The sequence below is a fragment of the Liolophura sinensis genome, chromosome 8 (genome assembly GCF_032854445.1).
Source record: "Liolophura sinensis isolate JHLJ2023 chromosome 8, CUHK_Ljap_v2, whole genome shotgun sequence".
Lineage (NCBI taxonomy): Eukaryota > Metazoa > Mollusca > Polyplacophora > Chitonida > Chitonidae > Liolophura > Liolophura sinensis.
In genome coordinates this window covers 4,994,952-5,006,979 of record NC_088302.1, presented here as the reverse complement: position 1 = coordinate 5,006,979, position 12,028 = coordinate 4,994,952, and the positions used below count along the sequence as shown (strand labels likewise).

The 12,028-nt window shown below is 40.5% G+C and overlaps 1 protein-coding gene across 3 annotated transcripts; it reads right to left on the bottom strand.

Moving 5' to 3' along the window:
- Positions 1-103: 103 nt before the first annotated feature.
- LOC135472211 (S-adenosylmethionine-dependent methyltransferase Rv2258c-like) lies at positions 104-10,274 on the bottom strand. Of its 3 annotated transcripts, XM_064751599.1 has the most exons (6): positions 9,909-10,055; positions 6,976-7,120; positions 4,041-4,236; positions 3,144-3,340; positions 2,365-2,487; positions 104-1,522 (listed from the first exon to the last, which is right to left on the bottom strand). In XM_064751599.1, the coding sequence occupies exons 3-6, from the start codon at positions 4,202-4,204 to the stop codon at positions 972-974; spliced, it is 1,035 nt and encodes a 344-aa protein (XP_064607669.1). In that variant the 5' UTR covers positions 4,205-4,236; positions 6,976-7,120; positions 9,909-10,055; the 3' UTR covers positions 104-971. The 3 variants fall into 3 exon arrangements, with proteins under 3 accessions (XP_064607669.1, XP_064607671.1, XP_064607670.1); XM_064751601.1 differs by lacking the exons at positions 6,976-7,120; positions 9,909-10,055 and adding an exon at positions 10,264-10,274; XM_064751600.1 differs by lacking the exons at positions 6,976-7,120; positions 9,909-10,055 and adding an exon at positions 9,760-9,847.
- Positions 10,275-12,028: the final 1,754 nt, after the last annotated feature.

Genomic DNA, 12,028 nt, shown 5'->3' with positions numbered 1-12,028 from the left:
TGGTTACAAAGACTTTTCAGTATTAGCACATGCGCAGTGTACTGTTATCTTGTCGAGGAGTCTACACAATAAAGAAAACAACTCCAAACTATTATAACACAGAATACAAATTCCTCACTTTATTGAGCATTAAAAGTGCTTTCATAACAAAATGGAATCTTGATATATATCACACTGATGAACCTTGATATAAAAAGTTTAAAACAACCTAAAACAAAGAGACCTAGAAATATGCAAACTGGTCCCTTGAGCTATACTCTTTAAGTCAACATTTGAAACCAGGCTATGAGTATAAAAAAAAACCATGAATAACATCGGACGATAAAACAACCTGTTATAGGTAATCGATCCTCTTATCACGAAGTGTCGCATGACATTAGACATTGTCAACAGAGCCTCACCGAATTACCTCCCTTGGGGTCAATCTCCCATTCAAGTTGCTTGCTTTTAGGAGAAAGCTGTGGTTTAGTGGGCCCCCTGGTTGTGGCGAAGGCAGAGTTTCAAAGGATTAGCAGGTTAAAGACGTACCTTTAAAGCAGATTTTTACTTTCTGATTTGATCTGGAAAGCCCAGGACAAACGTTATATAATTTTAAAGCCATTCGGAGGAAATTTAAATACTTCCTAATGAAATACTGGCACATGTACAACAGACAGCTTCGAGGATATTGAATATTTTGCCAAAGCTGACAAATATCGACTGCATTTTTGATCTGCCGAATTTTCTTCGTCTGTCAAGAGGCTAATGCCATGCTTTTCTTCATCCAGTTGTCTAGAAAACTGTTGTCAATGTCGTCATATAACTTACATACGAAGCCTATTGGCCTATTCCATCAGACAAGTTCTCAGTTCTCGTGGTTTCAAGTCTGAAAAGCTGTTCTGGCATTAGGTCAGAACTACTGTCACGTGACAAGGGAGGTAATTCAGAGGAAGCCTATTACAGCTCAATCTGTCGTGTTAATATGTACACTCTTATTTATAACACACAAAATGATTCATATCATCATGATAGACTTTAAAATCTTTAAATCCAGCTTCTCTCACAAACTGTCCACCTCTTTCTTCGCCCATGGTTCTTCCCCAGCCATCTCCCCCAGGCACACTGAGAGAGTGGGGAAGGCAGAAGTACAAGCTGAAAAAGTAGGTATCCGCGGAGTGTCTATGTTCCAGGTTATCTTTCAAAGAAGAGTGCACATTGGGTTCTAACATACTGAACACACCGCCGTCTTTAAGAGACTTGTAAATTTGCTCTAAAGCGACGCGTGGGAAGGGTAAGTCATGAATCACATCATAGCAGAAGATGTAGTCCAACTTTGCCGCCCATTTTTCTGAAAAGTTGTGAGCATCGGCGTATTCAAAATGAACGTTTTGTAGATTTTTCTTCTTGGCACCTTGTCTGCCGAGATTCAGTAGCTCCTCGCTGACGTCCAAGGCCCACACTGTGGAATTGGGGAAGCGTTCTGCTATCATGAGCGCCATTAAGCCGGTGCCACAGCCAACGTCAGCCATTGTTATCCCCGACTCTAAGAAAAACACCATTCCACACCATTATACAAGGGGAAAATAAGACAGCTTGTGGACCACAGGAAAATACATACAGCTAAAGAAACAGTTTTACGGTATAAGAACCACAACTCTGTTATTTCGGCATTCTTTCCATACACGCATAAAAACTATCTTATTAATCCAGGTTCTTCATCTACTGTAAGAGCCAGTCACATTGCAGCGATCGTGTCGAAACTAGTCTCGTGCAACCTTGTCTCTCTCGCGCTAGCACGTCTCGTAACACAAACCCTTAAATGTTTGAGATACTCAAAGGACAGTGGATGCTGTCCAAACTCATGACGTGATTTATTATTGGTTAATTGATTTCACCTCGGTGAAAAATTGCAGTAGCTTTTCCATGGAAAACAACTTTTGAAAACGAAAAGAATTGTTTTATAGGGGTTTTTTGGCTTTTAAAAAGATAACTTTTGGCAGTTGTCAGTTCACATCGTAAGCGTAATAATGTTTTAGTAGTTCGAAATACCATTCGTTGCAAGCGGGAGTTGACGCGCATGACGGCGCTCAATTTTCGGTTGATCACCCAAGTCCCGTATCCTGCTTTGACAGCCTGTCCATTTTTTGTATTTTGTGGGGTTCCTACAGCCCATTTTAAGGCCTTGTCGGTTTGATTGCCTTGCACTTATACCGACTTCAGTCTGCAACTCAACACTGGCGAACAAAAATGGTAGACAAAGTTTGCAGTGGCCTTTGAGCGAACAAGTGGCTGTGTAATGGATTACGAACAAAATTTCTATCTTAGAAAAAAATATTTATCTGCCCATGTCAGCTCCATAATGTTATAGCAGCAATGTTTTCTTACCTAGTTTTTCTTTCATATTTGGTACCTCCCCCAGAATTCTGCTCTCTAAAGCCTGTTCAAACGAACCTCCTCTCACGTTGCCAAGCCACTTCCCGAAGTCATTGGAAACATTTTGATCAATACCTGTAAAAGGAATATTGGGTGTTTTTGTACAATGTGTAAACCGCACAGAACGCATAATTCATCCACTACTTACAAAACCATACATTCTCCACGACAGACCATTGCACTGTATTGACTCTGTATAAGGACAGCAACGAAACAATAGTGGAAACTTATCATTGAAACATAGTCTTGACATTTACCTTGTATGCCTTACTACATCAGTGTTTGAAGGACATATAATTTTTAAGAACTCAGATTTGAATTCTCAATTAAAAGACTATTATACATGCAATATATTGGGTCACATAATTGAAGGCGTCATTTAAGACTTTTTTGTGCTTGCTCTCAACAAGGACATTCCAATACTAAATTCATGTGGTTTGATAATCCTATCCTACGGTTATCTAAACAGTTTTCGCAGATTTAGCAGCCAGCCCTGCTGCGGATATCCCAGGGCATAATTATAGGCACACATGATAAAAGTCTTGAAAATTCGTTCAGTGATTTATAAACACCCCTTATTCTTCAAGTAAACGATTCCCGAAAATAACTCGTCGTGAACAAATAGTCTTAACATTCACGAACGGATAGTGAAACTTCTTGCGTTCTTGTTTCTTAGAATTAACAACATAATTGCACCATCTCCTCCTTCCTGTAGCATCATCGTATCTTACCATCTGGACCCCCTAGTTTAAAGCACTCCCTGAGCAATGGCTGCCTTTGCCCGATCACAGAAACAACTCCCACGGACAAGGGGAGAATACCCGACAAGCACGACAGCTTCTCCTTTTCCACGAAGAACTTCTCAGATTCGGTGTCATATCCCACGATATCTGAGCACGCCATGAAGCCTAGCCATTCGCGGATATATCTGAATGTTGAAGTAAATAAAAACGGAAAAAAACATGTAAGAACTTTGAAGCAATACCCTGTATTCTCCAAAATGCATTAAGTCATGGATATACTATGCAACTGTACACTGAGCGAATGAATGAATACTGTTTTTTTTTTTCAGTCATATGACGACAAGGAGCCATTAGGTGTGTGTACATATGCTGTGTGTTCTTGTAACGAATTCATGCCGCTAAGGTGTTGCCGCCACTGAACTATCACACCGAAAACACCGGCCATCCTGTCTCCTTGCTCTAACCTCTAAGTGCTGAGCGCCAAGCGAGACTGCAGCAAGTGCCAAGCCTTTTGTATGATCCGACCCAGCCTGATCCCAGATTTCCCGATTTCGAGGCGAACACTCTAACCACTAGGTCACCGAGGCGGTCAAGTGTACACTGAGGAGTTGTTCTGAGTTAACACATGTCTCTTACCATAATTAATCAGGCAGATAGTCACATATATTCTATGATGAAGACACCGCACGGGAAATAATATTAAACAATTTAACATAATCTTATCTGTTAATGTAACAAAACGTGGTCTTCAAAGTCATTCCGTCTATTATTTATCAGCAGAATTAAACTGTCAGGGTTAAACTGTCAAGGTCAGATAACTGACCATTTACATCTCATTCAGACTGGTTTGTCGCTTATCAGTGCTGCATCCGTATCATAAGCTACCTTTCTTTACAGGACGTCGCGCGCGCCAGCTCTTCCGAAGTAAATGGGCGATTGAGATCTGCCATGGCTTTGAAGAGTCCCAAGTCTCCTCCTAGAGCCAGTCCCATTACAGTACCGCTCGACTCAAACAGTCCCATCACACGCTGCTGGAAGGCCTCCGCCATGACGGATGGACAGAATCTCTTTTTCAAATTACCTGATATCAAAGTAAACAAATAAGATGACGATATACATGTGGGACAAAGGCAGTCATGCAAACATTCACACTAGTGTGAGAAATGCTGTGGGAATACTGGTGTAAAGTCCATTCTTAATTTAAACCAGAAATAATGTCGACTTGGGTCTAAGCTGGATTGGTCCTCCTGTAATGCATAAGTATTAAGTTACCAGTTTGCCCGCAAAACGTCATCGCTAAGACCGGCGAGAACAAGGCTACACAGCTGTGACCAGAATTACCGTTTTTAAGCGGGATCTTAACAAAAACAGTGGGTCATGAACGTATGTCTGTCATCGTTTTTAGTTTGTAAACATTTAAAACTTCGCTGGTTTCAGTTTGACTGTCAGTACTGGCCCGGTGTCACTGTATATCAGTGAATACCGCCTACCACATACAGGCCTAATATAAGACTGGTGTCACCGGCATGGCGCTCCACTGAGGCAGCACTATAAAATGTGCGCCAGGTCTTCTTCAAGGAGACATCGTTCCAAAATAATGTTCAAATTAAGCGACTTAGTGACGGAATTGCATTTTCACTTTGTGACGGAATTTCTGCTAAAAGCTATTCCGTTACAGTAATAAAATCCTTGGTATGTTCAGGTTGAAATGAAAATAACCATTGCTTTTATTTCACACAGTGTCAATGTCTCTTTATTTCCTTATTTTGTGTGATACCTTACATTATATAAATACATTTATAGCAGCACCAAATCTGCTAGACTTTGACCAAACAGGCTCCGTTGCACTAATTAGTTGAGGAGACAACTGTAGCGTGACATTTGAATCCGCCATCGTGATGGGGGATTATGTGTGTTATTTTCACATCTGTGGTGTTTCGCCTTTGTTGATAGCCGGAAATAAGCAATATCATTTTCAAGAAATAATGCTGTGGTATAGTGGAATATACCAAATGTTTAGGGGGTTGACCCAGACTACACCCACTGTATAACCTGAAAATCTTAAGCAACATTCAATATAGATTCCACATGCAGCATAAGTGTTAAGTGTTTGTCTTAGGACTGCATATTCACCGTGTTGAATTAGATCTCCACGTTGGATATGTGAACAATTGCAATCTAGCATGGTACACGATTTGAATACTAATTTCACTCAGTCGCCTAGAACACACCATGTGTCTTTCCAACACCACTGAAAACTGTTGACTGCTTCTCTTTGCGTAATTTCCGTCCTATTTTCGTACTTGATATGCTTTCTTTGTTCTTTAGTGACTTGTGTTATACATCGTTTTTGGGAATTGGCCTTACGATTATTGAACTGGAACGACTGCTTTTATACACCAGGAAAGTTTTAAATATATCAAAGCTTCCCATGCTGGGTATCAATCAACAAGGTTACAAGATTACGCATACACAAAGAACTTAATTAATTCCCCCTTACAACATCTGTATATTCTAAACTAGGTCTTACAAAGCTCTTATACATTAATTCCGGTCTCCTTCTATCGAATTTGTACCTAAGGGCAGAACAGATGTATGATCTTTTTGCCGCTGCAGCTGTTATACTTTCTATATGGTCATTTCACGACCCGTCACGCGAAAATGTAACGCCAAGATGTTTATGTCATTCTGATGGGTTGATATTTGCAGTTTTGAACGACTTTACCATGACTGATGGACACCTTGGCTTACAAACAAGTAAAGCTTTTATTTTGGCAGCATTACGGTCAACGAGTCACTGTTCAAGCCACTGTTCAGTTTTGATCCAAATTATATTGTACAGCCGGATCGTACAAGTTATGAAATATTACATACAAACATGTGTCGTCGCCAAACAAGCGAATATTAACAAGGTCGCAAGGCAGACTATACATATATAGTAAAAACAAAAAGAGGACCAAGAACCGAGCCTTGCGGAACTACTTCCTGTGAGCTTAGCCATTCCCACTTACAACTATTTACAAGTACGCGTTGTTACCGTCTAGAAAGATAATTTTTTAACCAAAGCAACAAATCGATTATAGGCTACCTAATCTTTCTAGCTTTACTACATGGCCTTTGTACTCTATCAAAGCCTTTAGAAATGTCAAAAAATGGAAAGAATAACTCATGCCCTTTATCAAGACCATTGGCAAGGTCAAAGCATATGTCTAACAGTGGATTTATGTGGTAAGAAGACATAATGGTATGGTGATACAGAATTATGGAGCAACTGAAAAATATGCGTAAATATAACACGCTTAAAAATTTTACTAGCACATCTGAGGAGGGGAATAGGCCTGTAGTTTTGAGGGTCATGTATATTACCACTTAAAATTGTAAAGAGGGGTCGCGTTAGCTATTTTCCATCCAGCTGGAAATGTCCCGTTCCTAACGATTTAGTGGAGATATTACTAAAGTGAAACATAGCACCTGACTAATGTTTATGTCCACTGAAACCTATCATTCAAAGTGTCTTAAACCGACATTAAATATTTTTTTAGATTTTGCTCAACCCAGTAAAGGTTTAGTGAAACTTCGTCTTCACAGCTTCAGAGCGCCTCCATTATCGACAGCAAGGTGATATCACGTGTACTATAGCTCTCTCTCTCTTTTTTTTTCCGTATTATAGTCAAAGCGGTAGCCTATGGCAGATAAAAGTTGTGGACTAAGGCAATGAAGGTCCAAGTGATAAACAGCTTTCTCGGAAACTGGACACACTGGAAGGATGTTTCTTCCAGTGCTTGAACTGTTGATACAGTAAGCCTGTTATATCACTCACAGTTAAAGTAGCCTGCAGATGTGTGGCCGGGTTATTCCTGGTACAGGTTGTAGCCTCCGGAGGGGTTGTGCTGGTGATTTTGATCCCTATTAAATGCTTACAAAATTGCAATGGGACTGTTGTACAACCAGATTCATACTCAATTCTGAAACAAATGGAAATAAATCTAAGCACCTTAGGGTGATCTAGGCATTCGACCGTAGCTGAATTCTAGGCTTCAAATTTGTGGTGGTGGCTTCTAAGACCAGAGGAGTGCTGACCTAGTTATCGCCGACGTCAGAGAAACCATCTTGGCTTGAACACGACGCTTCAATAATTCTACTGTATTTTGTAAAAGAGAACAGAAAAATTCATCCGTTGAATGCAAGATAGACAAAGAAACAAAATTCTCATAAAGTTTGAGGAAAAAAATATCATAAGATTTAATTAATTTCAAGCTTCATCCAGTGAGATGCCGCCTTCTAATTCCCAACAACCCTCAGCATCTCTAATGGATTTTTCAATGACTCTGATATTTGCTATTTAGAAACTGCTGACTAAACAGTAAAAAGAACAACATAAAATGTATTTATATAATTTGACCAGCGTGTCTATGCAGGCATATGGTCTACTGAGTAGATGAATGTGGTTTGGGCCGAAACGGTATGCTCCTCTCTGAAATAATTTGTGATGCCGTTGTTGATTGTCACACGCCTAAAATCAACTAATTTTACGTTTGTGGTGGCCCGTAAATAATATAGACCTGTCCCCAACACTGTGTGGAATGGCCCTTCCTCACTTCGTTACTAAATCCTTGTAACGATCTCAAAATGATGTCTTAGGAAGAAGGTCTTAGTCCCACATTCGTATGTAAAAGCTACTTCACAGCAATCTGATAGCAACGTGTTTGATTGGATAAAATTTTCAAGATGGCTGCTTCGATTCACATCCGCCATTTGTGCACCAGTTACATTTTATTCGGTCAAATCTCGTTTAAATAAAGTATGATACTTTTTAGAAAGTTTGAGAATCCTGCTTTTCATTGAAATATGTTTTAGCCATGCAGCTGCTTTCTTGTCCTTTATGTAAAGGGGGGGGGGGGGGAGAATATGTCTGGCTTCGTAAAGTAACATCGGACTTATGCCGTTAGACCCAATGCCTTGCTATAGTGTCTAAATTTCAAGCACCTTTAACACTTCTTCCACTGTACATGTAGGTCCGAGTTTGACCGGGTGGGACCTCCTTGTTACTGTCATTCATTGTACAAATAGGCAAGAAGAAATTTTTCAAGATACTGGCTTTTGTCTCTGAGCTGTAGGCCTACTCGTATCAGCCTTTTCCATTTAATGAAGGAGGAAACAGATTGTCGTTCTTTGGGTTTTGTTTAACAGTGACTTAGCTAGTTTCCTCCAAAATTTGTCCTCAGTTTTACCAGTAGTAATTCGATCTTTGTTCTTGTCCATATCTCGTTACCTTGCTTCTTTGACAAGTTTATTAACTTTGTTACGTTGTTCTTTATAGGTATTACTGTTCAGTAAAGTCCTGTTGCGCCTGGAGATCTTGAAAAGCTTATCTCTAATTCTCATTTGTCTCTTAGTGTCTGATGTAATCCATTTCTTGGCCATAAAATAAATTTGTACTTCCTTGTTAGGTATAGTAACCTTTGTGGCAGTCATAATATTTATTGTCAGAATTTCACAGCACTCATTAAACTTTTGTGGTAGCGCTGTTAAAAAATTCCCAGTCCGACCTGGACAGTGCAAGATTAAAGGCATCCCAATCCGCCTTGTCGTAGTCCCACATTAAGCGTTTATAGTCTTTTGTTTGGTACTTAGTAGTATATCCGTGGGACAAAGATCACTGCAGAAAACTGACAAAATGCCTAATGCATACAATACTAGGGTTTGAACATATAATTGGATCGAGTAATGTACCAGAAGCAGGTCTCGTGACTTCATTGATAGCTTAACACCTACCCGAACTATGATATCTCTCAGGTGGTACCTTGATTGATCCACAAGAGTCAATCATTTATACCTGAAAGCAGGGCTATGCTCTCTACCTTCAACTGAATCGGGAAATGGCTGTTTTCAACTACTGGACCAAAGGATGGTACATATGTGCACGACAGATCCCCAGGCACACATCCCTGACTGCATGTTCTACCTGGTTACCTCCCCTGCTTGTAATCACGCACAGCCCAGTTATCGTCACTTTAAAGACGGCGAAATCATGGAAGTGGTCAAATGCATTTGGGTGTACGTACTGTCTTCTGACACAAGTTATTTCTAGCGACCCAACGGCGTGATTGCTCAGTGTCGTGTTCATACACACTGAATTGCATAGTGTGGCTGCCAAACCGTGAGTCGACACAGTGTAGATATAACGACCATCTTCGTTCTACAAAGTGATCCTACTGAGACGACCTTATGACCGGGTCGGATTAAAGTACTGAAATCGATTGTTAATAACACAAAAATAGTAAGATTAGAAAACTGAGAAACTAGTCTTTCAAAATCCGTTTAGTTTGGTGAGATACGAGCAGTGGTTTTCCCGTAATAGCCGTTTATAAATACCTGGGTACTGCTATTCCGGGTTTTCATTCCGGTCATTAGGCCGTCCCGGACCTACCGCGTTTTTTAATTCAGCGATTAAACGTTGAGGGAGGTAAATATCAGAAAGATCCCAAAGTTTAATTTAACCGAAGTAGGGCCTAGCACACTGCGACAAGAATGAATCGGCCGCCAATTTACTTGGAAATCTGAATTCTTTACCGACATTTGACAAAAGTTATAATCAACGTACCGTAACGTAGGTCTAATTGGTTTTGTTCTAAAGGTTTTCATCATCCATACGCTCTCTCGATAGAGTTAGCTTAGGCTGCTCAATTATCCCATCACGCTCGCCCAGCTAGCGGATTCCGAGAATGGGGGGGAGGGAGGGGAGGGGCTAACCTTTTGTCCTATGTAACGTTAACCTGGTTGATCAGAGGATATTGGCACGCTGACCTGGGTTATGTATACATTGTCGATACTGCGTGAGGTCGTACGCTGTAGCCAGCCAGTGGTCAGGGAACACGACGAAGCAATATCAACGACTGTGGGTGACTTGGTAGGCCTCCATCAGATAGCCTAGGCAATAGGCCTATAGACTACAGGTATATGGCAAAAACAATATTAATACTAAAACCCATAACAGCTATAGAGCATTGAGAGACACGCATTCTGACATAGCGCCTGAATGGTTTCTAGGTATTCAACCAGTCAGCATAAACAGCTGTGAGTAGAATGTATGCTAGATTATACTTACTGTATGTCAGACAAACCTCTGATCCGAGCACAGCGTATAAAGGCTTGTGTGACTGGCCCAGCTGTGAATATATGTATATATAGGTCACAACAACCGAATATAGCGTGGTGTACGTAGTAGTGTGAACGACAGCGCGTGACTGATTGATATTGTAAAGGTGCATAACTAGACCTACATCATGTAAACGCTGGAGTAAGATGATAATATGGAACTTACGCACAATACAGAAACTTCGATAATCACGCACTGGTCTGTCTCACTGCTTGGTTACGTCACTGTATATCAATTACGATATTCACCAAAGGTCGGGAGATATAGGCATACCACGTGGAGGTGTGGATGGCCAGTTACGGTTTATCTGGGCCTAACATTTTCGCCAGCCTCTGACAAGGTCATTTAGCTTAACGTGGATAACTTGTCCATAATAACATGTATCCTCTCCGGCCGTACATGGGAAGGTATTTCAGCAACCTGCAGATAGTCGTGGGTTTCCCCCCCGGGCTCAGCCCAGTTTCCTCCCACCATAATGCTGGCCGACGTCGTATAAGTGAAATATTCTTGAGTACGGCGTAGAACACCAATCAAATAAACAAACAAATAAATAAATAACATTTAGCTAGCTACATGTTGATGATTTTGTTGGCTCAACAAGAGCCAGCTTGGAGTTGAGTCAACAAGTTGTGCCGCGTTGGGTAGTCTGGACGGGTTCTTCATCTTCTTTTAACAACTCGACACCATCCAACATTATTGAATCGGAAATGTGCATGTGCATTTTTTGTCAACAAGTTGAGTGAAAGTAGCCAATCAGCGGGCGTTTAGAAATAACGTGACAGTCTTAAGAAATGTCACTTGGGCAAAATGGCGGCCCTCCAATTTATCGAACGTTTGGTGAAAAAACTCAACACAGCTCAACAGACGACAACAGTGTCGGACAATGCTAACCTATCTGATTTGTAGTCTGGACGGGGCACTCAACATACCTTGACAGCATTCAACATGCTGTTGAGCGAGCGAAAGTTGAACGATGTTGGGTAGTCTGGACGGGGCATTAATATCATGTATAATATGCATGGAGGAGTAAGAGACGTGTGAAAAAATATATTATAAAACTTGTATAGATGGAAATTTTTCACTGTGCAAATACTCTGTGTTCACAGACATTAAACCTTAAAACAAACTTACAGCTGTTACAAAAAAAAAAATAATAAGTTCCCCCCCCCCCCCACATTTTCTTCTCGCATGTCACCTGATACTGTACTCTTACGGCCACTTTCAATTTTCGACGGCATGGAGGCAGGCGCATGGCAGACCTCATGCGGCAGGAATCCTTTAAGTCCCAACCTGTGCACAAACATTTGCTTCGATATATTAACAAGACCTAACTTGTTTATCGACCACAAAATATTGACCTATAATAGTGTGTATTAAAAACGACATGCAGAACACTGAGATTAATAAGAATCATAATGCTCTTCGTTATAAAGTAATAATCGCCAAATTCCAATAAATGGAAGGCCTACATAATGTTGCATAGGGTTGCAGAGTACGCAATAGCGTGTCACAAACTCACCTTGTTCACAATTGGTAGTGGCAAGACAAATCAGTGTCACTGCCGTATCTCGGGCTCTCAGCAAAATTCGATCATTCAAACAACATGTTATGTAATAAACAATCTAGAAACACACATTTATCTTAATTCTCACGATAAGGTAATGTGCAGATGAAATACGTTCCATTTTAATTTAATTTAATCGTATGCTTTATC

Coding starts and splice junctions, on each gene's coding strand:
- LOC135472211 (XM_064751601.1), bottom strand. CDS start 4,204: ATGGCGGAGGCCTTCCAGCAGCGTGTGATGGGACTGTTTGAGTCGAGC. Junction 3,341..4,040: donor GCGACGTCCTGTAAAGAAAG/GTAGCTTATGAT, acceptor TTCAACATTCAG/ATATATCCGCGAATGGCTAG. Junction 1,523..2,364: donor AAATATGAAAGAAAAACTAG/GTAAGAAAACAT, acceptor TGTTTTTCTTAG/AGTCGGGGATAACAATGGCT.